Genomic DNA, 27,783 nt, shown 5'->3' on the forward strand with positions numbered 1-27,783 from the left:
GCTGTCTTCCCTGCCACCAGTTTAAGGCCTTGCAGCAGTGACACTATTGTTTGAGCAAGTCAATCATGAGCAACCATGATGCAAATATCATGGGGGGGGGGGGCTGAAGCCAATCACAGGCGTCTCTGACTCATTCTCAGTGTCATAACTATCAGAGAGAGCAAACGTGTGCGTGGGTGTGGTTCTGTTGATTTTTTTCTCCCCGGCCTGCCTGTGTGCCTGCCTGTGTGCCTGCCTGTGTGCCTGTCTGTGGGTCCGGCCTGTGGGTTGGTGTAGGGTAGTGGCGTGGAAGGTGTGTGGGGGTGGGGTGGGGTGTTTTTTTTTTAGCACAGTGAAGGTGGGGGTGGTGAGTGAGTGAGGAGGAGGAGGAGGGAGGAGGCAGGTGGAAGTCAGAGCAGAACAATTTAGCACAGTGGGAGATGAGGTGTGTGTGTGTGTGGGGGGTTGAGGGTGGGGCCAGAGTGTGAATGAAGATGGATGGTTGTTAAGGAAACAATAATTTGTCCCCGAGCCTGGACGCTGCCCACGGTCCATCAAGGCAGAGACAGAAAGAAAAGTCGTCTTGCTTCTGACGTGGTCGTACAAGCTTGTGGATTATCTATTTATTTATTTTTTGGTTGGGAAAACAAAACCTGATGGGGCGTGGGTGGAGCCAGGCCTAAGTAATCGCCGTGGTTATGAATTAATGAGGGTGAAACAGATGAGATGAAAGACCGACAGTGGTGTGATAATGATGTAACATCCCCTTCTCCATCTTCCCATTCAGCATACGCTCCCACCCATCATGCCTCCCCCACCCCACCACCCCACACCACATCCCCTGTTCCCAGGACTCAAACTCCCCGCTGGTCTGCTTGACTATCCCTGCCTCCCTCCCTCCCTCTCACTTCTCCTCCTTTTTGGCCTCCTCCTTCTTGGGCTCCTCCTCCTTCTTCTCCTCCTTCTTGGGCTCTTCCTTCTTCTTGTCATCCTTCTTCTCTTCCTTCTTGCCATCGTCCTTCTTCTTGCCATCGTCCTTCTTCTTGTCGTCCTTCTTCTTCTCCTCCTTCTTGTCCTCCTTCTTGGGCTCCTCCTTCTTCTCCTCCTCAGGCATGGGCTCTGTGGTGAGGATCACTTTGCCGATGTTGTTTCTCTCCTGCATCTTCCTCATGGCGTCGCCCACCTGCAGGAGAGATGAACGGAAGAGGGACAGTTACTTAAGGAGGGATGAAAGAAGATAATGTGTATCCAGCAATCTGTCCTGATGATTTGTTTTCATATCACAAACAACGAACACATCTTCCGACCCCGCAAATATGAATTTAATATGCTGCGTATGTGAAATTGAATTTGTTGAGACAATATTTTACTAATCTCTGATCGGAAATGAAATGGTTGCAGCAGCACGCAGTGAAGGCACAGAAGGATATCAAAGTAAATGAAACACAATAAGGCGTGATGCAAATGGATAGGACTATCTTTCTGAACAGAAATATAATGAAATGCTTAATTACATTTTGATCCTTTAAGATTATAAATGACACAGAGAGTGAGAGCATGTTTAAAGAAAGCTGTAAAAGTGCAAAACACAGCAGAAATATCACAGGACCGTGGACTCAGTCCTGGTCTTGTTCAGGGATTGGCTTTTGGATTTGACTGCTTTTATACATTATTAATGTGCAGCAATATGGTAGTAACTCAATTTAATTGCTTTAATTTTGTTTTAATGGACATAATCACAGGTGAGACTAATAAAATAATAATGATGAGTGCATTAACTTAAGATTCTGGTGGCGAACGAGGCCACTGCAGATGAATTAATCGATAATTCCCCGCTGGAAGATCGTATTTCATCATAGCTGAGTCTGCAGGACTGGGACATCACATTAGCTCATCCGCCATTTATCCCAGAGCACAATTATTGTGTTTTCTTCTTCTGCTACGGTCACAACTATCAGCAATCAGTTCAAAAACCCCAGTCCAAGGAAGGATTTATGTGTGTAACGTTCAATCATAACGACAAGAGAATCCCTGCCAGACCAGCCCCACCCTCCTCTTGACCACTGAGCTTTGTCCACTGTCTCTCCTCGTCTCCATCACAACCCCCCGCCCCCCCTCCCCCGTCTGTCCTCCAATCCCCCGTGTTCGTGCGAGGCAGGCAGACCACCTAACGACCAGTGCCACAGCAACGGGACCATCTCCTAGCAACGTAAAGCCCGGCTACAACGTGGCCCTGACGATTCAGACACATGGGAAAGAGAAGGAGTGTGGGTGTTTCGAAGGGGAGGGGCGTGGGGGGCGGGGGGTAAGGGGGACAGAGAAAGCAACCGGTGTCCTTCAGAGGAGGAACACGCCTCGTTGGAAAGGAGGGAGGGCTGAGTCCGGGAATTATAAAGTATCATCTTCAATGTGAATGAAAGTCACCGCGAGAGCGACTGATGCTCTTTGGACGACTCCACCCTCTTCAGCTCCCAGGCATCTTGGGCCGGAGCGTGCTATATTTATTCACAGCTACAGACATGACTGTTATCCTCTTGGGAACCACCGCAGATGTAGATAATGAACCACAGGAAAGGAGGATGACACTAATCTTCAAATACTGGCCCGGCGTGTTATTGATTATTGGAGCAAAACCGTAGGGTGGAAATGGAAGTGCTGTGAAGGACGGGGTCAGGGCATGGCATTTGTGCTCCTCATAAGAATGAAAATAAGATAACAGCATTTTGTCGTCGATGCCTCTTTAAGCATCAGAAATGTACCATAAAAATCTCCAAACATCAAGTCAGACGGAGATATATATTCTTCCATCTTGTTTTCCACACTTTCTTTCTCGTCCATCAGGGCCCCTCCCTCAGACAGACGCACACACTGACTAAAGGATGTCACCATAGCAACAGGAGAGAAAAAGAAAAAAAAGAAAAAAAAACCCCACTGTGCTGTTAGGCAGGAGAAGTAGAGAATACAGCCAGAGGGAGAGAGACGGAGTCAATAACCTAAAGACGGAGAGATAGAGCCAGATATGACGAGCGGGGCAGATGGAAGAGGCAGAGAAAGAGCGTCAGATGGCAAGTGTTTCTCTCCGGCTTCAGTCACACACACTGAAAACACTGACCAACTCCGACAACAGACGACATCGGCCTCTGACTCCCTCTCTCTCTCTCTCTCTTTCTCTCTGTGCGTTTTTCACACCCTCTCTATTCATATCTGTTAGCGGCGTTAATTTTGTCCGCAACAATCTGACTCTGTCTGGCTGACAACAGAGGCGACACAGTGCGCCGCGTGGACAAACTTCACATTATTAACGCGAGTCTCGCGGAACCTGGGCCACACCCCACTCCTGCAGATCCCATCATTACCACCAAACGTGACACTCACACACACACACACGGTGCTCATGTGTGAAACTCAGGCCACATTGAATCGTCACGTTCCTACAAAGAGAGAGGGGGACATTCAGTTACACCGGGGGTCTTAAACCTGCGGCTCTCCAGCCCCTGTAGCTTTGTTTATTTTTACTTTATTTTCGTTCAAAGTGAACACTTCAAGGCATATTTTGTCCAATAAAATATGCATCACATCCTATGTCTGCATCAAATGTCATATCAAAAACCTCCCAAAACATCATTGGACCCACACGCACGAACCACATCAAATCCAACTCAAATAGGTCTCCATAGTTCCGGGCTTTATTTCAAAATAGGCGTACACGTGCCAGTGTTTGGTGTTTTTCCTCAGTTAACAGGCAAAAACAGTCCTGAAATGTCAACACTTTTCTTTTTGTACTTCTTAAATGTCATAAATGCAACACTAGACACACTAGAGTTATTTTATATATAGTAATAGCTATATACAAAGCATTATACATGGGTCCAGTAGGTTTTGCAGCTCCTGATTAAATGTATTTGGGTGGAGAGTAGCGGAAAATGGCTGCAAAAAGGTATAAAGCAATAACAAAAGACCTAGTTTGATGACATTGGGAAACAGCGTAGCATCATGGGAATTGTTGTTTTTGTTGTTTTGTTGTTAAATACGGATTTAAAAAGTGCTGGAAACATTTGGCTGAGGCAAGTTCACAACAGAACCAAATATATAACAGAAAATGTTACAACTCTAATCTATCAATGACCTCTACAAAGCCTGATGAGAAGAAAATGGAAATAATATATGATATAATGTGACATGCATTATCTATCTGATACAATGCCCATACAAGACAATAATGCAAATGTCACAGACCTGCTCCAGATGCCAGGTGGAGTCGATGTGGGGCTTGACCTTGCCCTGCTTGTACAGGTCCAGGATGGAGTCCATGGCCTGTGTGATCAGCTCCATCTCCCCTTCCAGGTAGCCCAGGTGGAAGCCGCACACTGACTTGTTCCCCTGGATCAGGCTGAGCGTGTGGATGGAGAACTGGTGGTACCAGTTCTTGGCCACAGCGAGGAGGTTCTTCTTCTGGCCCGCCAGCATGTTAGCCGTACCTGAGAGAGAGAGAGGAGGAGGACGATGAACACTGCACTGCAGTTGTGTTTCTCTAAATTATTCTCTTATTGACAAAAAAATAACAGACTGATTCATCTTTCATGTTAAATCAATGTTAGTTTTTATCAGGTGCCTCTACTTTTCCAGTTTGGGATTTGTTTTCCACCTCGGTTCCCCTTCCCACTCACACTCTCAGTACAGTCAACACAAGGCCTGCATCATGATATCAACATACGTGTGTGTGCTCGTCCCTCCTGCTAGTTTTATTTGACCAAGAATCTACCATAAAAGTAGACATAAACTGTTATTTTTCAGATTCTAACAACACGATCGCATATTTTTGGAAACGTCTCGCACTCCAGGTCTGACAGTCACCGCGTCACCTCCCCGCCTCCACCTTCACCCTCCGATGCTCTCGCCGTTCTCTGCCTCTTTCTCAGGGGAATAACGGGACACAAAGACTTCTTCTCTGAGAGGAGAGACCCAGCCTGCTACATTCAGACACATTCCAGGTTTCCGTCCGCATAGAACGCTCATTGTTCGGGGGCCGTGCACGCTTCTGATAAACTGGAAGCGAAGCAGCCAGCACAGAGGGACTGGGCGGGCGGGGTGCGCGTTCTGCTGGGGTGAGAGAGGGTGAATGGGTGAGGGTGGGTGGTGGGGCACCCTGCTGGGTAGTGGGTTTTTGTGCAACATGCAAAGGCAGAGCCCTGTTCTCCACGGATGCCGAAGCCTGCCCACTGTTGCATACATGCGCATTCCAGATTGGCACTGCAACACAGCAAGCTCGTACAAGGCCTTCCCACAGATGACACACAGCACGCCGAGGACACGGAGGTCACAGAGGTCACACTGCCCACCAGGAAGCAGCTCCAATCCATGACTATTTTACGCACGGATTAGCTCGATTCAGAAAGTCAGAATAGTTTTTTAAAATGGTCCCGACTGATGATCACCTTGTTATCGGCCTACTGGCAAATGAAGTAGCCTGAAAATGCACTACAGTTGTTTTAAATGTTAAAGTGAATTTAGCCCATAATTTCATAAGCATAACTTATTTGGCATTAAAGTGTCCCGATATATATACAATGTAATCTAATAACTTCATCTTCATTGACACGTCTTTCGATAACTGCTAGCCTTTGCAGAAAATCTAAATGTAGTGCTTCCCTGCTGTGTGGCGCCACATGTTTGGCTCTGGGCGCTACATGAGATGCACCGGTAACTTTAAAAGTGGAGACGGCTCAGAAGAGAGATTTGCTTACAGAAGTGATTTGAATTTGACTTTGGTGCTTAAAGGTAATTCTTCTGGACTGTGTGCGACATTTAGGCTGAAATACTAAAGTGTATACTCACTGTAAAATAAAAATAGCTTTGATTAGTTGCCTTAGAATAAGACTTCAGTCATCAGCTTGATTTGAATAAATTATACAATAAAAGTTCCAGGAAATGTTGGTGGTAAAGGGGCTAATGTTAAAAAACACAGTGGTTCTTGAAGCTGTTTATTGAAAAACGTACTCCCAGATAAAGGATATTTCTCTTTTGACTCACCATAAGTGATAAGTTTGCCCATAGGCTTCAGCAGGTTGTAGGCCTTATGGGTGTCTGATCCTCCGAGAGGGTCCAGTATTATGTCCAGTCCTGGAGCGGGAGAGATAAGAGGGGGACAGTTAGGTTAGAACTGGTGTGAATTCAGAGGGAGCAGCGTGCACACCCCCACACACACACGATAGAGTTCACTGGGAGTCGTGAGTGTAGCCAAGTTGTGCCATGTTTACATGAAGAAGAACCCATGATAGTGCCAAGAGAGAAGAGTAGGAGAGTGGTGGGAGATCCGTCTTGTTTTATGTTTCTTTCATTCTTGTCACCGATAAGAAAAGACGGATAAAATGCCTTTCCATCATTATTCATTCCATTCCCGCGTGAACAGAATAACAAACCAAACTACTCACAGGTGGTAAAGCATGACAACTGGTCTATTAAGGTTTCTCTGTGGCTCATTAATGTCTGACCTTGTCAGCTCAACCTTAGTTCTGCTAGAGGGGCCCCCCTTCAAATTGGGCCACCCTTGCTTGCTCCACTAAACCCTGGTTCTGTGGATTTCAGGAGGCTCACAGCAGGACTCCTCCTTGACAAATTGACAGTGAGCACAAGACAGGGGGAAAGGTAGTGAGCTGCACATTGATCCACATTGCTAATTAGATATATTCTGTCTAAAGTGTCAGTTCTCGCTCTCCTCCTATCTGTCTCCGTCTGTCCATGCTACAAAGAGCAGAGACAGCGGGGACTGTGAAATGAGCCTCCAGCATAATAAGAGTCTCCGTCCTGCTAAGAAAACAGCAGTGGGCAAAAGAAGAAAGAGGAACTGGAAGTTTTTTTCTGAAAAGCAGCAGCATTCAGGGCCACACATCTACATAGAGAGTGAAATCATCAGCGCTGACTGCAAGGATCATGTCCGTGCTACATGCTGTGTGGCTTTGTACGAAAATGTATAGTTTGTTCAATAATGCGCACCGTTCTCTTCCACCTGGACTGTTTGTCTTATGAAATATTACTTTAAAACCTGACTTGTGGGGCCAAGTGCAGCTCAGCACTGATCTGGCTTCATTTCCACTGCAGCGTGTAAACACCGGAGGGCGATAACTGCGTCAGGTTCGTAAATAGTGTGACGTCATATCAGCCCGACACACTGTAGCACACCGGTAACACATTATTCATTATTCAGTAAAAAAAGACCCACAAACCGCCTTGAATCCTCTCTCTCTGTCGTAATGCACAGTATAATTTTATAAATATATATATAAAGTGATGATTGTTCATGTCACACAAAAGAAACATGTCACAACCTTACACAACTGAGTATTTTTTCTGTTTGTTTGTTTAGGTTGTTCTTCGTTTAATTTACTTTAATTTACCTTTACTTGGTCTTTAATTTGTCTTGTTTTGTCTGATCTCTTTCTTCCTGCTACGTCACATTACCACATGTCCTGTATATACGTTTGTACACAATAAAATAGTGAATAAAAATTAAAAAACATTTTTAAATGGACTGCAGTAGAGCTGAAACAATGACCGATTAATCGGTTTGAAGCTTTTTTCATTATTAAAGCAAACGTTTCTGATTGTTTTAGCTTCTTCTTCTTCTTGGCTCCATATTACTAAGAAATCATTAAAACAATGAATCATTTTGGTTTGTGGACAAAACAAGACACTCGAGAGCGTCATCATTTCCAGGTTTGACAAACACCGATTAACACGTTCTCTGACATTTTATGGACCAAACATTTCTCGATCAATCATGAAAATAATCATCAGATTAATAGATTATGAAAATAGTCGTTAGTGTGTGTAGCTCCACCCTTTAGGTGCTGGACCACTGTGCTAGATTCCCAAACAGAAGGGAACTGTCCAGATGTTTTTATTTATGTTTTTCTTTTGGGATCCTCCACAACATACTGAACTCAATCAAACTGTACAATTTGGTGGAAATGGAGTTTTGGATCACTGTTCACAACATTAGAAGGCCGAGGGTCTCACCTTTTGGGCTGATCTTGCGGACTTCCTCCACATAGTCCTTGGTGCGATAGTCGATGGGGTGCGTGACGCCACCCTGGCTGATGGTCTCGTGTTTGCTGGCCGACGCGGTGCCGAACACGGTCACGTCCTTCACCGTCTTGCACAGCTGGGTGGCTGCGATGCCCACACCACCTGAAAGGAGAAGGGATGGGGTTAATTATATGCTAACGGTTTTCCAAAATAAAAAAATCAATCTAGAGACACGACTTATGATCGATTCTGCGACAAACGCCGCTGACAAGAGTTCAAGACGAGTTGAGATTGATCGTCGGAGGCAAAAAAAACCCAAGAACACCCTTTTCCGTGGCAGGTAAATGTGATTTACATTATTACATTATTGTCCCAAATAAGACAGTCAATAACAGTGTGGACGTGTTTTGCTCGGGGGTATGTAAAGACTGCATTGAACACAATCACATTAACCCAGCCAGCCTGCAGGAGAACAGACACCCACACACACACACACACACAAGAGGAGAAAGTGGCCATTGTAGCTCAAATGACACATCCATTTTTTTTTAGTTTGCTTGTTGAAAACAACCTGGCAGAATAATTCCACTGCAGGACAAAAAAAAAAAAGTCACTGAGGTATCTGATTCATTAGAAAAATACGAGTGGGTGACATTCTGGGACAAATGACACAAAAACTGCGTTTTACACCAATACTACCTGAAAACACTATGTGTGTTACATTGTGGCCGAAAGACTGCATGCTTTTGGATATCTACAAATGCCCTGCCCGCATTTGGAAGTGTGTACATTGTGGAAAATGCCTCAGCCAGTGTTTGCAAAAGCAGCCGGAGCAAGAAGTAATAGGTGACTGATAAGCAGTGGCTTGTTTGAAGTGAAGGGGGTTGACTTGAGGACATGAAATGAACGGCGTCTCCTAAAGGTCGTGGCCAAGCAAAGAGCACAAAACTGTGTGATAACACAGAATAAAGGAACATGTTTAAAAACAACAAAGAACAACATCCATTTAAAAGTGGAATAGCCGAGGATGTGCGACAGGTTTGACGAGATCCTGATTTGCTTCCTGAGTCCACTGAAGATAAACATTTAGTAAACACGCCTGGTGAGATATTCACGACGGCAGGAGGACAGACACATGCTGGTGTGTGAACGTCCTTTTTCACATTTTACAAACATTTACATTTTCTACTAGTATTTCTCATGTACAGTCGTCACTTTGTCCCTATGACAGTCAGTACTGCAGTTGTGCAATCATTTTCTTTAAGGACGTGTGATTATGAGCATAATATCTACAAAATATAAAAGAGTTAATGGCATCATTTGTGTAGATCAGGCAGAATAGATGACAATGATTCACCTCTGCTCTGTCCGTCCTTCGACTATTTTCTCTGTGACATCCTGTCTGTTTGTGACTGAACTGAATCTACTGGAAAAACCTAATAAATCTAAAGTCTAATAATAAGAGTAAGGCCAATTCAGATGCTCCTCTTTACTAATCTTTGACCAGAAATTGCTAAATGTGCATATGAATATTATTCCACAGCTTTTTATTCCTGTTTCTGGAAAAAAAAAGAAAAAGAAAAAAGCCCTCCAGGCATTTTGCAACACAAATGGGAACCAATGAAAATATGGAAGGAATAATTGGAAACGACACATTTCAGGCTCCTCAGTTTCAGAACAAAGAGCAAATATTTCTCTGGATTTGTGGGTTGTTTTTTTTCCCGTCTGACAGAATCCATGTGAGGAGAACAAACCTCTGTGCATTACTGTAATCACACATTCTGACACTGAGGGGACAAAAAGACAAAAAAAAAGCTCAGTCGAAGCCGTTGTGGTTGGATGCGAGTGTTCTTTGCGGCGGCATTATAACATCACCATCTCTGCTCGTCCTCAGTGAGGAAACCAGGTTTTTGTTGCCAAGGAAACCTCGGCCAAATTGCCAACAATGACTGAGCAAAGGGAGCCATTTTGTTTCATTCAATGCTCCTCTGCTGAACATGTAAGAGTCATCCGACGATAATCACGCCCTTATCATTAGGTCGTTCATTTCAGACGCTGCCTGTGAACGTGTGGCATGAGAGTGAAAGCAGCGCATTTACAGTTAAATGTCAAACATTTTTAAATATGTAAACACGTCATGCAAATGTGCAACTGTTTGCCTGTGACTGTGTTCACTGGGCAGTGTTTGAGTTACTGGGTTATGAAAATATGATATTCCTGGTGTCGTTCATGCATCGCCCAGCGCTTTATCCTTCACATGAGGGTCGCGGGGGGCGAAAGGCGGTCCATGGCAGGGCCACACAGAGACAAACAACCATTCAGAGTGTCCAGTTAACCTCCGCATGTTTTTGGACTGTGGGAGGAAGCCGGAGAACCCGGAGGAAACTCCCTTGCTACACACACAGGGAGAACATGCAAATGCCATGCAGAAACAACAACCGCACCAACCGTTGTGGCGGTTTCTGGCGTCATTGATGGATCATTTCAGTACAATCTAAATCAAGTGACGGGGGAGAGAATCAAACTTCTCCACCTCTTCTGGTCTCAGACTTCTTCTTGGACACAGAAAAGAGTTTAGATAGAGAGGCTGCTCCTATTGGCTCTTCTTCTAGAATTGTGTTCTAAACGAAATCGCAACAGCAAATAACAAATAAGTTGTTTTGCGATCGATTGCGATGTTTTATGGCAACTAAAAAAAACTGGAATACATACATACATACAAGACCTCATCTCTGGCACACTTCTTACTCGTGCCTATAGCACAGGCTTTTGGTGTAACAGCGATCTAATGCTATGACTCGTACGCTGACAGTGACAGGGAAGGGATTATTCTGTATACGGTCTTCTTTTGCCACCCTCCATCTTAATTTCTACCCATTCATGTCTATTAGGGTACATCGGCGCGTGTACACTGTGATTGATATATATGTACACACAGTATACCCGTGCTAATTTCACATCTCTGTAACGACCATTTTTGTTAGCGAGACAACTTCAATAAAAGGATCTTGCATTAAAAGTGATGTCACAAATGAAGTCAAATAACTCAGAAAAACTAAGCTCTTTCCTGCGCTGGCAACAAAGCAACAAAGCGAATGAACGTCATAAAGCTTTGCCTTTGACTCATCTGTCACATATGAAACACATGTTTGTCCACGCTCATCTCGCGGCAGGGACTCTGGACAAAGAGCCTTTATCCCAAAACATTAGTATTTTAATGACCTGGGGATGAGACTAAAAAACTCAATCAATTCTGCCGAGTTGGCTGACAGAACTGCTTTTTACTTAATGGCTCTGTCACAAAGCAGCAAACCTCAGTTACAGGTGTAAAGAGGTGCCCGGCAGGATGATGATGATGATGATGATCCATCACACCGGGCACTCGCATGGTAATATTTAACCAACGCTGCTGTCATAAACACAGTGATTCCCTCTCGTTGTTTGACGTCAGCAAGTGAGGGGAGAACACGACGACAACGGGGCAGAACAACGAGTTCACTACACGTGTTCCCAAGGAGAAACTGGGACCACTGTGAGGAAGAAGGTACCTGTCGCTAAATCCCCTGAGAACAATCTCCCAACTGCTGATCTCGCATCACAAGACTGACTGCTTAGCCGTGCCAAGAACCCTTCACCGCACCCCAAACAAAATACACACACACACACAGTACTATCCAAGCAGAGCCGTAGACCTAAAAGGTCTGGAGAGGCTGCACTAATCTTCACAACTATGCACTGCCATTAAAATATTCACAGCTCTTCAAATTCCTGTTCTCGATTCATATTTTCACGTTAAAGTTCCTCCACAAGAGAAAGCTCTCGATGGGGGTAACAGTGAGAATAAAGACCGTCCACGAGCACTGAGAAATAGCAGCCGAGGCAAAATTCTTGCTGCAAATTGCATTTGTTCCTCCTTAAATTTGCATTGTTTCGACTTAAAAATGAAGAAAACGTCCAACAGAAACGTCCACATATCGATTTTGTTTTCTCTCTCTCTCTCTCTCTCTCAGGAGGAACAGGATACACAGCAGGGTTTTGTCCTCCCTCCTGAAACCTCACATACTCGCATTCTGGCACAAATTGCACTTGGCTTCCATAACATGACTGTTAGCAGCAAAAAGGAATTTTCCCCAAAACACAGAGGAATCCAGACTTGACACTGAGGCCACTGTTGTTACTCCACACCCAGAGATAATTCACGAGGGGATGAAGTTATATCAGAAATGTTTTTTTTGTTTGTTTTTTTTCAAATTCAGTAGTCGGCCTCAACCTGACGTCTGTATTAAAGCTGCCGTCACTGAGCAATCGTGATGATTGTCTGAATAAATGTGATCTTTTGCGTCACAGCGTGGGCAGTGGGCTGCACCATGGAGCTGCTGTCACCGCCGAGTACTAGGCATTAGCTTTGTGTTGTTTTTTTTTTTTTATTTCTTCTACTTTTGGTTCCACATTTCTTGAAGGACTCTTGTCTTTCCGAAACCTATCATTAGCCTGTGGCTGACACAAGTATGAAATACTGTCTCTTTCTTACCCAAACTCGCTATGGCGGCTTTACAACATCAACAAACCAAACCAAATAAATTCTATTTTATTGCCACTCTCGGCAGCGGCAAAGTAATACGCTTGTGAACGCGTGCACTCTTGAGGTGTTATTGTGCATTATGTAACTTTGGTGTTTTTCTTAGATCAGGCTGTACGTGCGTGTGTGTGTGTGTGCTCTCACCTTTAAAAGTGGCACAATGTGGCTCTCGGCGCAGTAAGGAGGAAGCACGCTTTTAGTTACAGAGTGAACGAATTAAAAAAAGAAAGAGTGAAGGTGGCCACTGTGATTTCCTGAATAAGGTGTTTCACAATGTTTTGAATGTGTACAGGCACCAAGTATATGTCAACTGTAAACCACGCTCTCTTTCCTTACACACACAAGGTTGTTTTTTATATCTTAGTGAGGACATGACCTAACCTTAACATCACTAACTAAGTGCCTAACCTTAACTCCAACCCTAAAACCAGGTCTTAACCCAGAGAAAAGCAAAGGACCTCACAAAGATATGAATTCAAGTACACACATATGCTCACAGGTGTCCTGACACAGGTTTCCCACACACCTGTGACTGTTTGCGGTGGTCTGGTGGTTGAGGGTGGGGGGGGAGGGGTCATTTGTCTCTGCAGTGTCGAGAGCGTGAGCGAGTAATGTGATTGGCGGGTTAGGTTGGAGGTTGCCCTGGTTTCCCTCTCTTATCAGTGCAGCTGATCTGCCGCCGGCGATGCCAGGCCCGGGGAACACAGAGACGGTTCAACCACACAGCCCAGACTCCCGCTTAGTGGTCACACCGAATTAGCATTCTCCAAACTAGGGTACGACCTCCCGAGCAGACAAAGTGGAGGGCGAGCGGCGGAGAGGAAACGACGTTTTCAAGCCACATCACGGCTCCCAGGAACAATGAACCATAAAAGTGAGAGATGTAACTACACTGATAGCAAAGGGCTTTGTCAGCTGGTGAATAATGAATGAGATAAATATTCGAGAAGGGAGTCCAGGGAGGAATTAAATGCTCTACACAGAAATAATTCTCTCTCTTTTTTTTGCAATAATCACTCTTCCAAACAATTTTCTTCCCATTGTTCAATCCCATCTGCATTCAGCTGTACACCAGAGGATCATTAAGCCTGAGGACCTGCCTACAAGTCCGACTGCAGTCATGAAGACACCAGGAGGCAAATCTCATCCACCAAACCCAGGAGATACAGAACAGCCACCTGTTCCACGAGCTTTAAAACACAGCTGGTTTGTCCTTTTCTGCAGGTTCTGAAGTCATGGTGGACTGGAGAGGATTATTAGAGGTTAGAAGAGCATTGTCTGTCCAACTATGGCGATTATGTCTCCTGTGTCCACCACTCTGTACAACAAAAACATTGGCAATGAGGACTACACAACCGTGTCCACGAACTCTGTTTGGACAGTGTTGTGTTTAAGCTAAATGCGTAACGTGAACCTCTGCATCACGTTCACCTTGTGGTGAAGCAGCGGACCCACAACGCTGCTTTATTCATCCATCCATACATCCATCCTCTACCACTTCATCCTCCACATGAGGGTCGCAGGAGGCGCTGTTGTGCCCAACCTCACCGGATGGAGGGCGATACCGCTTTGTTCAAAGTGAATGAAAAGGTGTTGATTCGATGCTGCCACCACGGCCATAAAGTGCATAAAAGTCTCATTGTCCTTTTTACATTTAAAGGCAAATATACACACACTGGACCTTTGAGCGCTTACAGTAAACCTTAGAAAACACACACACACACACATTCCTCAAACGGTAGCACAGGTGTGTTTTAAGTCAGAATTTCACCTTCACTGAACAGAGTTTACTTAGCAAAGCTTCAGGCATCCAGGGTTCAGAATGTTCTGCCGAGATAACGCTGTTTGAGTAAAAAATAAAAACAATTGTACAACAACATTGTAAAGACTTGATAAAGCAGGCAAATGCTTGGGGATCCAATCTAAGAGAGGCCATATAAAGAACGATTTATAAGAATCGCCTTGAAATCTTTGATTGTTTATGGAGAACAAGAGATTGCAATAACATCACGATTGAAAACCCCCTAGTTATGCCCCATGCCGCCAGCAAAAATCTTGCGTTGCAGCATATTAACCACCAAAGCAAACAAAAGAAGACATATCTTTCTGGTTATTGTGCCCCCAGGTCCCCTTTTCCCTGTACTACCTTTAAAAAGTACCATGTAACATTCCTGCAAACAATAATTTCACCAGGAATCCACATCTGAAAGGTTAAAATTCAGCTGCCGGTGCCAGGATTGAATTTGGCGTTTGAACTGGCTCAAGTCTATTAAAACGGGAGAATACTCTGGTTTGAAGTTGAAGGACACTGAGGACACCACATACCTTTGGAAAAAAAAAAGAAGAATGCCTGCATTGAATAATGAGCATCTCAGCTCCACAGATTAGCATTAACGAGGACTTAACCTCTCCAGTATGGCTGCTGTCACCCATCATCCTCAAGGTTGTGCTGCGTCTACGTGCAGCTGCGGCAAGCCTCTCACATCAAATACGTGTTTTTAGATAATCCTCAGTGCAACCTGGTGTAAGACGGGTTGCATCTGTAAAAGTAAGGAAGTTGCGATTATTATTGGCTGGCGCCTGGCCGGGGAAATAAAAGGCTTAATTACGGACAGATTAAACAGCTCGCGGAGGACATGTGGAATCTGTCACATAAAACTCAAACTCACTGCTGTGGAACGATATGAGAGGAGATGATTAATAACAAATGCAACTGAGTAGCAACAAGCACCTAACAGAGCAATTAAAGAGTGCTTTTTTATTTGTGTGAAGAGCTCCAATTGAAAAATGAACCACAGCTCAACATCGGTGCCAAAATGTCACAAAGTCTTGACACGAAAGGGGGAGGGTGACGGAGGCTGTGGAGCTAAATCATCACATAAACAGCTAACTTCATATTATGCATTCCACATGCGCACACACACACAATGCACGACACTTGACGGTCACTCGAGATCTCATAAATAAAACAGGTGGACGTCACAATTGGAAGCAGCGGAGCCCCCATATGTATACAGGAATGTGTGGAGTGGGTGGGGCGGCGCGGTGGCTGGCCAGAGTTCATAAACATCAGGACCAGTTCACGGAGAGGTCAGAGGAAAAGCTGCGAGCCCGGGCACCGCCGCGGACCCGAGAGATACATCCAAATGTCGCTGAACCCCCGCGCCCACCCCACCCCCGCCCAGGCCCTCCGGGGAAAACAAAGGGGAAAAAGTGTGCGCACGTTCCCCAGTGACGACGACAACCAGCGCGGATATGTCGAGGTCGCGCAGAGGGAGCGGGGGTTACAGAGGGCTGGAAGGGGGGAGGAGGGGACGGGAGAAGGGAGGATGCAGATGTGTGGTGGAGAAGAGAGGCATGATGGGAGGAAATACAACAAGCTATTGTTTGGAGAGGGAGAGAGAGAGAGAGATCCACGAGAGAGAGGCAGCTGAGGAATATTCACCGGGGTTAACACGAGCGCGCACACATGCCCATTTACAGCATGACCTGCTGATTGTTCAAGCACCTGCCACACATTCAGAGCCATGTTTACGTACTGTGTGCACACAGAGCCATCTTTAAAGCTGTGGTGCGTAACTTAGTCTTGGTTATATTTATTGTTGTTAATGGCCCCATTTCCAGGAACTTTTATGACCAGGAATTTATTTATGTGGAGAAAATAATTCCCGGTAATCTGTGTGGTTTGTGTTTCCACCGGATCTCAAAGATCCACAAAATGACGTAGGGGTGATTAACCAACTATTTTGATAATCGATTGATTTGTTTTATTTAAACAAAACCAGGTTCTGTGATTTCACTCCTCTATGAGACCAAAATAAATATCTTCCTTAAATCTAACATTTGTAGGAAGTTGTCGTTTTGTGGTTTGGAAAAGAATGATCGACGACTAATTAAAAGATGTTCAGCACATTAATCAGCAATAAAAATAATCATTTGGCGCAGCCCTTCCTCTTTGACATTTATATTTTATCATCCACTGATGATCATATTACGATGAATTATCTGTGTAACGGGATGTTGTTAGGGACAGGGTTTTGACATCAGCGGGTTACGAGAAGAATAACCAGGTCAAGTGAGGATGAGCCCCTCAAGCATTCACTCAAACATGTACTAAGCAGAAGATTCATGGGAACGAAGGGAAAGAAACTGTGTCTGCTGAGACAAGAAGCTGTTGATTTCATGGCCTACAGGAAAAACAAAGCACACTGGTTTTAATCATTATTACGACTATTTATCAACTACTTTAAGGTTGCTCAACACAAACTGGTCAGGCAGGCATGCAGTGTTGTGCAGACACGTCTGATACACAAAAATCACTGCTGTGTGTTTAAGATATACGACCGAATATGAAGTCTTATGAGACGGTGGGAGGTGCCAACCACACACTAATACTATATGTGGTAAAAACGGGGTGTGGGCTCATCAGGATGTGGGCAGGGTTGCGAAGGAACACTTGAATACTTGTTCATTTCTGTTTCATAATCGAAATAAAAAGTGTTCTATTGTGTTTCTTGGAATTGATTTTGAGTGAGACAAAGGATTGAGTTGATTGAACGGTGTCTACGAGTGAGGTGCTATTCAGAAAGATTTTTGAAAAAGGCTCGATCATTATTATTGCACTGATTTCTTCAGTGGTAATTTGACAAAAGAACAATATGCATTGATGATGAGTAATAATACACGTTTTAAATGTTCCATCGCTCCGTCACTGAGGAGGAAGTGAAAACCACTTCTTCATCTTGTCTTTTGTGCTTAAACCTGAACAAAATAAATTTTTTTGACATTTATTATGATGACGTATCATGAGTTTTTGACATTTGGATATTTTGATGAGTCCATATTATTCGTGGTTTAAAACAGTGAGTCAGAGTCAAGATTGACAGGACAACGAAAACCTTTTGGTTTTAATCAAAATACTGTGAAAACAGTCATTATAAAAAATTATAAAATGTTGTTCAAATGATTGACAAATTGTTTATTCAATAATAAGTCAGAACATACGGAATAAATTATTATTATGATTCACTTTCTACGTCACAGAGAGTCAACTGACCGTGATAGATGAATTGACTTCATACTCATCCGTGAACCTTAAATATGATGTAACTGCATCACTAAACAGAGGCAATATTCTGTAAAGAGAGACGTCTTCTTCTCACACTGTCATGTGACAAGGACTCGAGTGACGACTGCAAATATCTGTCAGGCGGATGAAGCATGATGTTTTTTTAAAATGGCTGTGTAAGTGGCAAATGCATCAGCACGGATGTCTAATTACCAGCTGAGTTGTTTAAAAGAGGTTGAAAATCAGAGCCGTGGACACTCCAGGTTGTGTTATCAATAACAAATTATCCGACACAAAAAGTGGTATTGTCGAAATCTCTACGGAATTGATTATTGTGATTGTCGATGTGTAAACCCTGGCTGTAATATAAGAAAAACACACATATCAGACATGAGAGAGGTGTACACACACACACACACACACACACACACACACACACACAGTCATAATCTCTCGCTCGTTCTCTCCAATGCTCTTTGAACCTGTCACAGTCGATACCTTTGATATCCTCTAATCAGAGAACATCAGGAAGACTTTTTGACAGATACAGGAAATACAGGAACACACACACACACACACACACTGGTTTCCATGACTTCAGAGGACATTGCGTTGATTTACTGTACATTCATTTCCTGAAGACTATAATTACTACTGGCCTAATCCTTAACTCAACTCAAACTTTATTTCTAGAGCACATTTAAAACACCCGGGGTTCACCAAAGTGCTGTACAGATTAAAATCAATGATAGAAGAAGGCCCATACAGAGCCGCAGTTATAGTAAATAAAATAAATAGATAACAAAATACAGAAACACAGTGCAATATAAGGATGTTACAATTTTCAAATCCTAATCCACAGACTAACTTTTAAACATGTCTTCACCTGAAAATCATTTGTTTAAAAGACGAGTCCCCATAATGTGAGTGTGTAAACAGATTTAGGTCCCCGCAACATAAGGAATACCAGGTACACATACACATGCACACACTCAGCGTGTGAGCCATGCCGCCTCTCGAGCAGAGTCTGCAGCGTCACCTCACTCACCGTTAACACCCACAGCGTTTCCCAAAAGGTGCTGCCATCACAAAGCTGTAGCTCCGCTTTGATAATTACTCGCACATGCAAGGAATGACAGAGCGCGGGCAGGCAGACTGTTGAGCAAATGTTTTTGTCATAGCCTCTCAGTAATGTGCTTTTACAATGCTGATGTCCGGACAGCTGCCGAGCCAAGACGTGGCAGCCGGCCCCGAGAGACCAGAGACACCACACGTCCTCCTATAGCAAACCTCAGGCGACATGTGTATTCGCAGGGAGAAGTGAATGAGTGACATCAGCCCAATGATATTGTGCATGCAAACATTTGGGATTCCTCTGTGGCCAACAATCCCACAACTATGGGCATGTTGTTTGCTGTTCTTCAGCTCGGGGCTGAACTACAGCTTGCCGTTAAGAATTCTTTTCTGATTCAGTGTTACCGCGTGAAGTCCAAGGGACACACGTCCACCTGGGCTGATTGTTTGTCAGAGCTCTCTCGGTCGTGTTTTTAATCTCCAAGTGAGGAAACGGGCTCAGGTTTCACATCCCTTAGCAATCTACACCCCCACACTCTCCCACATGTTGAAGGATCCTTTTGTGACTCCCTTTGCAGTTGGAGTAAGAACAAGAGGGAAAGTAAGTGAGCACTGTATAGAAAGAGAGAGAGACCATTTTTGGTGAGTCGCTCTCATTTTCTCCAGCTGGCCTGGCTGTGAAAACACAGCAAAATCAAATGCTCTCTGGCTCCGTGCATCCCGCCCCCAAACAGGTGCTTTTACTCCCTCAATCCCCCAATTAGAGTTCCCACACACTCATTGTGAACTCTGACCTTACACTCCAGGTGGCAGGTGCTACAGCGTTAGTGCCGAGCAGCCACCTCTCCAAGAAGCAATATTTTAATATCTTAGAGCAGAAATGTATAAACAAGAGGAGCAGACATGGAAGAAATCGGATAAATATGTCAGGGTGTTTCACATCTGTGCACTGAGCTTTTGCAGAGGACTGGACCGAGCGGCTTTGCTTAGACAGACCCACTGTGCGTCTGCCTTCCGCAGAGACATTAGCAGCGTTCACTGCAGGACGGATAAAGGCGGATACTGTGATGAAACTGATTAAATGTGGTTTTCAGTTGCAGGATTACGACATTGTTCAGTTTACTTTGTGACATTTATTCATAGCAGCTGAAGAAAACGGGGGGCTGGTGGGGCGCACTCATTTCTGAATAGTTTACTCTCCCAGAATTGGGACATTGCTACGAGCGTGGTGAACAGAAACAGTGCCAGGAGCCAATTTACCTCAAAAACTAGTGGAAGTTCTGTTTATGAGTGTTTTTTTATGCAATCCAGGAGTTTGAGTTTCATCTGAAGCAACGTTCATTTGAAGGCTCACGTTTGTGCTCTGTCCTGTTCTTGAGAGTCTATTTATTTTGGTGCAGCATTTGATTTGATTTTCTTACAGCATTGGCTCAGTGAACACCGAGCGATCGAAGCCAAAAAACACTTTATTTTGTCCTTGGCGTGATTGCATTTACTCTATTATTAGCAGGGGCAGCTAATTGTAGTAGATAACTTTAAAAACATTCTGTTGTGTGTGTGTGTGTGTGCGTGTGTGTGTGTTATGTTATTTACCATTTTAACCTCATTGAATTTAGATCAACGCCAAACTGACTGACATTGGATGTGTATTGATTTTGGAAATATGACAAGTGGGAAAATGAACACAGAAAACACAGAAGCATGTGGTCCCAGCCCTGTAATTTAGGGATGGGAATCAGTACCGGTCAGAATCAGTATCGGACCAGACCGATACAATCCAAAAATCCAATATATCTAATTTTTCGCTATGCACATACTATAAAAATGTAAATAAAATCAGCAAAAGCGTTTTAGCTGAGTCATGTTTGGGATGTTTATTTCTTCTTTACTTGTTACACCGTTGGAGAATCGTGTCTTTGAAATGACTCGGCACAAACAGCTTCATAAATGGTCTAAAATGACTGTTTCAGACTAATATTGGTATCGGTAGATACACAAATTTCTCAGCCCTGATTGTAGTTGTTTTATTATAATGAAGATGTTTTAGTGCATGTGTGTTTGTGCGCTCACCTGCAGCAGCGTGGACGAGGATGCTCTGGTTGGGCCGCAGGTTGCCGAAGTCGAACAGCATCATGTAGGCGGTGATGTAGTTGACGGGAAGCGCCGCCGCGTCCTCGAAGCTCATGCCCTCCGGGATGAGGAAGGTGTGGCTCGCCGGCACCACCACCACCTCCTGCCAGAGCCCAAAGCGGCTCAGCACCATCACCTTATCGCCAACCTGGGGCAGAAAACACAGGAAAAAACACGGGCGCTTGAAAAACAATGTGAAGCGAGGGGCTTTCAATCTGCTCCCACTTCCTGTTAATGAAAACAATGTAGCTTAATGTCACGTTTATCTCCAGCAATTTGATAAAATAGGAATTATAAGGCTGGTGGAGCCAATTCCAGCTGACATTGAACGAGAGGCAGGGCGTGTTTTAGATAAGTTTGTCAGTGTGTCACAGGGTTGACTTTTCAGGCCCACTTTCACTCACACGGGAAACTTAAAGTCTGCAAATAACCCACAAGTACATATCTTTAGACTGACTTTAGTCATTTTATGGTAGAACCATCTCATTTCTATCCTACTCACCGAGTAATAGATTGGTAATAACAATAGAAAAAGTTTGTGGCACATAAGGACGAATGGATTTCAACATTATAATGTGGTAATTACCAATTCTGATCCCCAAATATTTCAATGTGACTGTATTACACTGATAGTAATTGTCATTACCAAACTATTTCCGGAAAATGACATGGTATTACTGTAACTGTTCCTCCTTATTACCACACTATTACATTGTGACATTGGTTATTACCAAGCTGGGAACTGCATTACAAAACAAGATGTTATAATCATGATGTCACCAAGTTATAGTAATATATTACTGGAAGGAAGCTGACAAAGAACATTCAGAGAACATTCAGATCGACGGCCCTGACTGAACTAGTTTAAAAATTGGAACCCTCTCGCTGTGAGGCGATGAAGTTATCGATATTAGTTCTTTCAAAACTATTTTATTAAACTTAAATCGAATCCTGCCAAACTGTTACTTGATCAAATAAGAGGATCTGCTGACAACTCAGTGCCCCTGGGGGGGGTGCAGTGGAAATGATGCCAGCTGTGAAGCAGGAATACAACGCTTGCTTGCGACAGCTTACGTGCAAAGATAAGGCAAACGCTGGACGAAACCATGGCTAAAAAGAAAAAAGTCCCTTTTCTATCGGGTGAAGTTCGATTGCAAAATATGTGATTGTAATTAGAGATTTTGTCACTGAGGAAACCACAGGAGTCATTTCGTTTGCCGCATGTCCTGATCGACATCTTGGAACGTTCTGCGCTCTAGTTTTTGAAGCAGGATCCACAGATTCACAACTGTCTCTTTCCAGAAGGACCAGCTCTGATGTAAACTTCCCCCGGCGCCTTTACTAACCAATGAGGAGAGCCCACACGAGGGACACAGGAAACAGAGGCAACTGCAGAATTATAACTCTCTTCCTGTTTTCTTCCTCCCCCTTATCCACCTCTCTCGACAAAGCTCTCTCTCCCGCCCCATTTCCATTCTTCTCACTTTTTCTCTTTCACTTCCTGACTCCTTTTCCTCTTGCAACTTCAGAACGTCTTCCTTCCCTTTCTCCAGTCGTCCTGTCTGTGTCTCGGTCTTGCTGCCTTTCTTACCCCACTTCTTCATCGTCCATGGTCTCAGTCTGTCCTTACTGTCGTCTCTCTTCTCGCCCTCGTGAGGATTGTCCCGTGTCCCTTCTTCCCTCGTCAGTGAGACGGGACAATGGGGCACATCTTCTCCCCTGGCTTCCCGTCACTCATCAGAGTCGCTGCCAGATTCTTCCCCATGGCTGAGCTTAAGACAAGCTCTTTCCTCCTGGGAACAAACCCTCTCTACCCGAGCCTCCCTAATGGTCTGGAGGGAGCCATGCGCCTCACTGTCAATCCACTCCAATTAGAGAGATCTCCCTCTTTCTTTCATATCCTCATTTTTCTGTCCAAGACCAAGTCGGGTTTATTGGTTTGATTTCAAACTATAGTTCTACTTCTCCTTCCTTTCCCTTTTGTTGTTGTTGTGGCACTTGTGGCATCTTCACACTCGTCGGTTGTGCTGTTTTAATTGGGGGTAAAGTGTGGTTACAAATGGTTGGGGCTTTTACGGGAATCTCACTCAAACGTGACTCACACGCTGCATTCAGATGCACCTAGATGCAGCTATTATTCTGCGCCCACGTGGAAGATAACACGAGTTACCATAAAGCTGCGAAGGGATATTCAAAGCCTTGCAACACTTCTCTTGCGACATCGCCACAGCGTGACACCCAAATTTACACAGACACCTCATGCATTTCCTCTCTGCCTTCATGCCACCGCATCAAATGTAGTCAGAGTCGGGGTCACGGGTGCTGAGGGAGCGCAGAGGACAAAGACACTTCCAGTTTTCGCTGTATAAGAATGGAGTAATCATATGGTGATTCAGGTTCGGGGCATGCGGGCATCCGAGTCAGCTGCTTTGTGGCAAAGAGCTTTTGTTGAGCTCAGCATAAAAAAAAAATAAAGAATTATCAGTAAAAGTCAAAAGACAAGCACATTTTCTGACACTGTGTCACTGAGTCAGGTTCAAGCACAAGACGGTTCTTACATGAATCACTCACCCAAAACCACAAGGCTCCTGTACACTGTGTGTAAGTAAAAGGAAACCATATCCACCCAGTGTCAGTGTGCGTGTGTGTGCTTTATCATGAATGCGTGATTGCAAGATAAAAAGCCACGCCCTGTCCCTATCGTGCAAACAAATGGCATAAGTCCACATCTCGATGAATATTAGAAGCCTTGATACAAGTGTACACTCACAATGTGCAGAATTTATGGACAACCAAACTGTGCTGGGGGGGGGCGGACGGAGCAGAAGCATCTGATTTTCTCTTTTTTGAACACAGCAGCTTAGGTCCAACTGTCACCAGGCCACGCACAGTTTATGAAAGATGGAAAAGTTGTGATGATAGAGCGAGAGGGATCGAGGAAGAAGGACGGAGGAAGAACAGGACCAGAGGAGGATATAAGAAAGGGAAGGGAGAGTAATCGATCGGAGGCACGATAAGAGGGATTCAGTAAGAATACAAGTGATGGAGGAAGAATCCAGAGGTTAGAACAAAGAAAGAGAGAGACAGATAAAGGGAGGGAAGGAGGGATGGAGGAAATACCAGACTGACAATGTGGGCCAGAGGAAGGTAATTGAGAACATATGGGTCAGATCTGAGCAAAACTCACAGAGGAAGAGAATGAAAATTAAAAGAAAAAGGAAAAAAAAAGGTCACAAGGAGGAGAAAAAAAAGTGCTGATGTTTAGAGTCACGGGAGTTTGAGTGTGATTTGTGATATTTCCCCTCATCTCTCACTTACTCACTACTTTTTTTTCCCCTCGTAGGTCATGTCGGGTGAGCTCATTGTAGTATTACTTCACTCAGCTTTATTATATCCGTCCAAGGGACGCTTGGTTAGCAGCCGTTATTGAAACACAACATGAGGCATGCGGTAATAAATCCATATAAAAACATCAGAGCCAGCACGCATCAAAACAATCAACATGCCAAAGGCGGGAGGAGGAGGCTGGCAGAGTTTATCATCTCAACTTCAATCTACAATATTTCTCTACAAATTTACTTCTTTTTTTAATTCAAAATTGTAGCAAGTGGGTGTTGACATTAGTCGGGCCGGGTATCGAAATTCAACACTTTTCAGGTATCGACCAAACTACCGAAAATGTGCCCTCATTCCATATCAAATGTCGCTACCTAAGGAGTTACTGTCATCAACATAAAGTGAGCCAATTAGAATGCAGCGCGTTGTTTGACCAACAACTATCGGTGCTCGTGATTGGCTGTTTTGAACCGGACAGGAAGTTGCAACCAGAGCCAGAAAATGAGAGGAGAACGAAAGGTATGACAAGAAGTTCCAAAATGACTCGACACAGAAATGATGTGTTTTGTTTTTTTTACCATTTTTGCAATGTATTATTTAATTTAAACATATTTCAGAAAGCTGGTATTGAAGCTTTTAATTAATTCCCAGCCCTGTAGACGTCAATGAAAGGTTACATTAAAAAAATCCATCACATGTACTTTATTCTGCATTCAGTCACCCGTGTGTGTTTGTTTGTTTGTGTGTGTGTGTGTGTGGGGGGACAGAGATTGACATACAGATGGATAAAGCTACCAAAAAAAAAAATGTAGTTGCCATCAGGGTCAGCAAATTCCCTCTGAGTTGGCTGCCAGCAGATCTTAGAGATCTGCTTCCATTAGAAAGATTGGCTCTTAATTTTACGAGCTGAGAGCTGCAAAGGGGACGTGGAAGTGAAGCCTTGGTGACAAGCTGTGAGTTTGTGTGTGTGTGTGTGTGTGTGTGAGATCATGCATGACCTTTAAATCCAATCCACTTTATACTGATAATGTGGAAAGAAGCAGTAAAGTCTTTTGGAAACACAGGGAGGTCTTAACCCTCGGTGATGCTCGGTCGCCACCGGCTTGACACCATCGCCGATCACGTCCCCATTACCTTGCACTGACTCGTCTCTTCCATATGGATGTGACAGAGCTGACAGACATATGTGCCACTCCCTACCAGCCAGATATGCATGGAGACAACACTTTGTGCATCACATGTGTGACCGTGCAGTGGCTGGTGTGAGGAACAGTGTGAGTCAACACTGAGATGATTATGTGTAACATTTGAGTCTTTACAGCTTAATGGGCTTTCAGGGGCGTTACCGTGGTGATGCCATGCAGCCTGCAGGAGACAGACATATAGACTTGTGACTCATCATCATCACACACACACACACACACACACACAATCCTGTCTCTATCACCTCTTGTCATTCCAATGACCAAGTTGATTTCATTATTATGCAAAGATTATCTCGTGAGAAGACATTAATCGTGACATATTTATATCTGTAACTATCTCATGACAGGTGAGAGGCTCGGTGTTGACAAAGAGGACGAGTGATCCCGTTTCTTAAACCATTGCGCCGCGCCTCGCCCTTTCCGCTCGGTGCGTCTGTGCGCCACCGTCGCTCCCCGTTAACAAAAGGCGCGCGTGGCTCTGAGATCGCCGCCGGTGTAAAGTCAGCCATATTAACAACCGTGACTCGCCCCAGTCTCCAAAATAAAGTCCTTTATTGATTTAAAATTTAAAAGCAATGAAGCTCAAATATGAATGACAGCGTCCAGATTTTAAATGTGCATTTAAACTTACACCAATAAAAGTATAAACTGTGTAATGGAGAACTGTGAACTCGCTGCACGACACATTATAGTTAAAACGTTTATTATTATTATTATTATTATTATTTTTTCTTCTCATTTTCGTCTCACTCATATTATCAACACAAGACCAGCAAATGAGTCCAAAGCTTTAAATTTGAAGTCGACACTGCCTCATTTCCGGTCTCAATGTGCGCTTGACACAGCTCTTGCGCGCTGTGGCGCACATCAAAGCGCGCGCACACACACACACACACAGCGTAGGTGCAGCCGCTCGGGTGGAAAGTAACAGCATCACCCACAGATCTGTGTCCGTGTGCACTTTACACTTTTCAACACACACACACACACACACACACACACAAGTGGCGAATAAAACAATGATTCCACCTCCGCAGCAGAACCTGCTCTGCCTCGGTCCACACCAAGTTATGTGCCATTCGTGCGCACACGCAGCACAGACAGAGAGGAGCGGAGGGGCGACGCCTGCCGCTGCTGATTGTTTCATTGTACTCAACTCGTGTCACTTTCACACTTGAATTTTCCCTCTATGAACACATTAAATGCACCATGAACACAACATCCACGCTTTGACACAAGTGCTGTCTCTCCCTTTTACGCACAAGTAAAATAAGTGGATAAGCAGCCACAACAACCCACAAAGGAGACATTATTTTGTGATAAGCCTGTCTGTGTTCAATGATTGACACGATAGCCTTGAATCGACTGATTAATGAAACAGTTATTGACAGTGTGCAGCTGCAGCAGCAGCAGCAGCAGCAGCCGCTGCCTCTGTCTGAGCTGCGAGCGAAGCCTGACACGCCCATATCCAGGCGCATTTGTTTGGGACCAAACTGAAAGCTAAACCAATATTCATCATTTTAAAAAGCAATAAAACATAAAACATGAGTAAAATGTGACTTCAGTGAAGAAGGATAAAAGAGGGAATTAAAAAAAACAACACAAAAAAAACAGCCACGTGTGCTTACTTTTCTGTCTGTCACTTCTTCACCCACAGCCTCCACCACCCCGGAGCACTCCATCCCCGGGGTGACCGGCGGGGACGGCATCCGGTCGTACAGCCCTTGTCTGGCCATCAGGTCAGCGAAGTTCAGCCCGCAAGCCTTGACCCGGACCTGGATCTCGCCAGCCTTGAGCGTCGGTTTGCCTTTCTTCACCTGCAGCTTCACTTTATCATAACCCCCGTAGCCGGTGAGCACCAGAGCGCGGTAGGTGAACGCCTCCTCCTCGGGGACCTTCTCGGTGGCGGCCGCGGGGGAAGCTGCGGCCTCGGCGGCGCCACTGGCGGGAGCAGGCTCGGTCTTAGGCGGCTCAGTTTTGGGCTCCTCCGCTGGTTTTGTCTCCTGCTTCTGGTCCACGGCGTTTTGCTGCTGGGCAGGTGCTGCGTCCTCTCCAGACATTGTGCAGGGAGTTGAGAGACACTGATGAGTCTAGAAAAAGAAAAAAAAAAATAATACTCAGAGGCTTTGTGTGCTTTTTGTTGCCGTGGACGGACTTGTGGTTTGGCTGCTGGAGCTTTTCTTGCAAATAAAGACAAAAATGCGAGAGTCTGAGCGTCTTTTATCAGCAGTCTTGCATGGAGACACACACCCTGACAAAGTGAGCTGATCAGTGGCCACTGGCTGTCAACGCCGCGCTCTCATACAGAGTGTGTGAGTGGGACGAGACACAAGGCAGCCTGGAAAACACGGAGAGCTGTTGAAACGCACGGACTGGCATGTGAAAAT

The 27,783-nt window shown here is 44.5% G+C and overlaps 1 protein-coding gene across 1 annotated transcript; it reads right to left on the reverse strand.

Moving 5' to 3' along the window:
• Positions 1 to 587: 587 nt before the first annotated feature.
• On the reverse strand, positions 588 to 27,699 carry vat1 (vesicle amine transport 1). Its single transcript, XM_044050667.1, has 6 exons — positions 27,025 to 27,699; positions 20,796 to 21,003; positions 7,996 to 8,166; positions 6,010 to 6,099; positions 4,216 to 4,457; positions 588 to 1,162 (listed from the first exon to the last, which is right to left on the reverse strand). Exons 1-6 carry the CDS (start codon positions 27,454 to 27,456, stop codon positions 884 to 886), a joined length of 1,422 nt encoding a protein of 473 aa, XP_043906602.1. The 5' UTR covers positions 27,457 to 27,699; the 3' UTR covers positions 588 to 883.
• Positions 27,700 to 27,783: the final 84 nt, after the last annotated feature.

Source organism: Solea senegalensis, linkage group LG19 (assembly GCF_019176455.1).
Source record: "Solea senegalensis isolate Sse05_10M linkage group LG19, IFAPA_SoseM_1, whole genome shotgun sequence".
Lineage (NCBI taxonomy): Eukaryota > Metazoa > Chordata > Actinopteri > Pleuronectiformes > Soleidae > Solea > Solea senegalensis.

What these genes read in the sequence shown, in the direction of transcription:
- vat1 (XM_044050667.1), bottom strand. Translation starts at nt 27,456, where the DNA reads ATGTCTGGAGAGGACGCAGCACCTGCCCAGCAGCAAAACGCCGTGGAC. An exon ending in CCTCGTCCACGCTGCTGCAG is followed by an intron (nt 8,167 to 20,795) that starts GTGAGCGCACAA and finishes TTCTCCTTTCAG; the next exon opens with GTGGTGTGGGCATCGCAGCC. An exon ending in CCACCTGGCATCTGGAGCAG is followed by an intron (nt 1,163 to 4,215) that starts GTCTGTGACATT and finishes TCTCTCCTGCAG; the next exon opens with GTGGGCGACGCCATGAGGAA.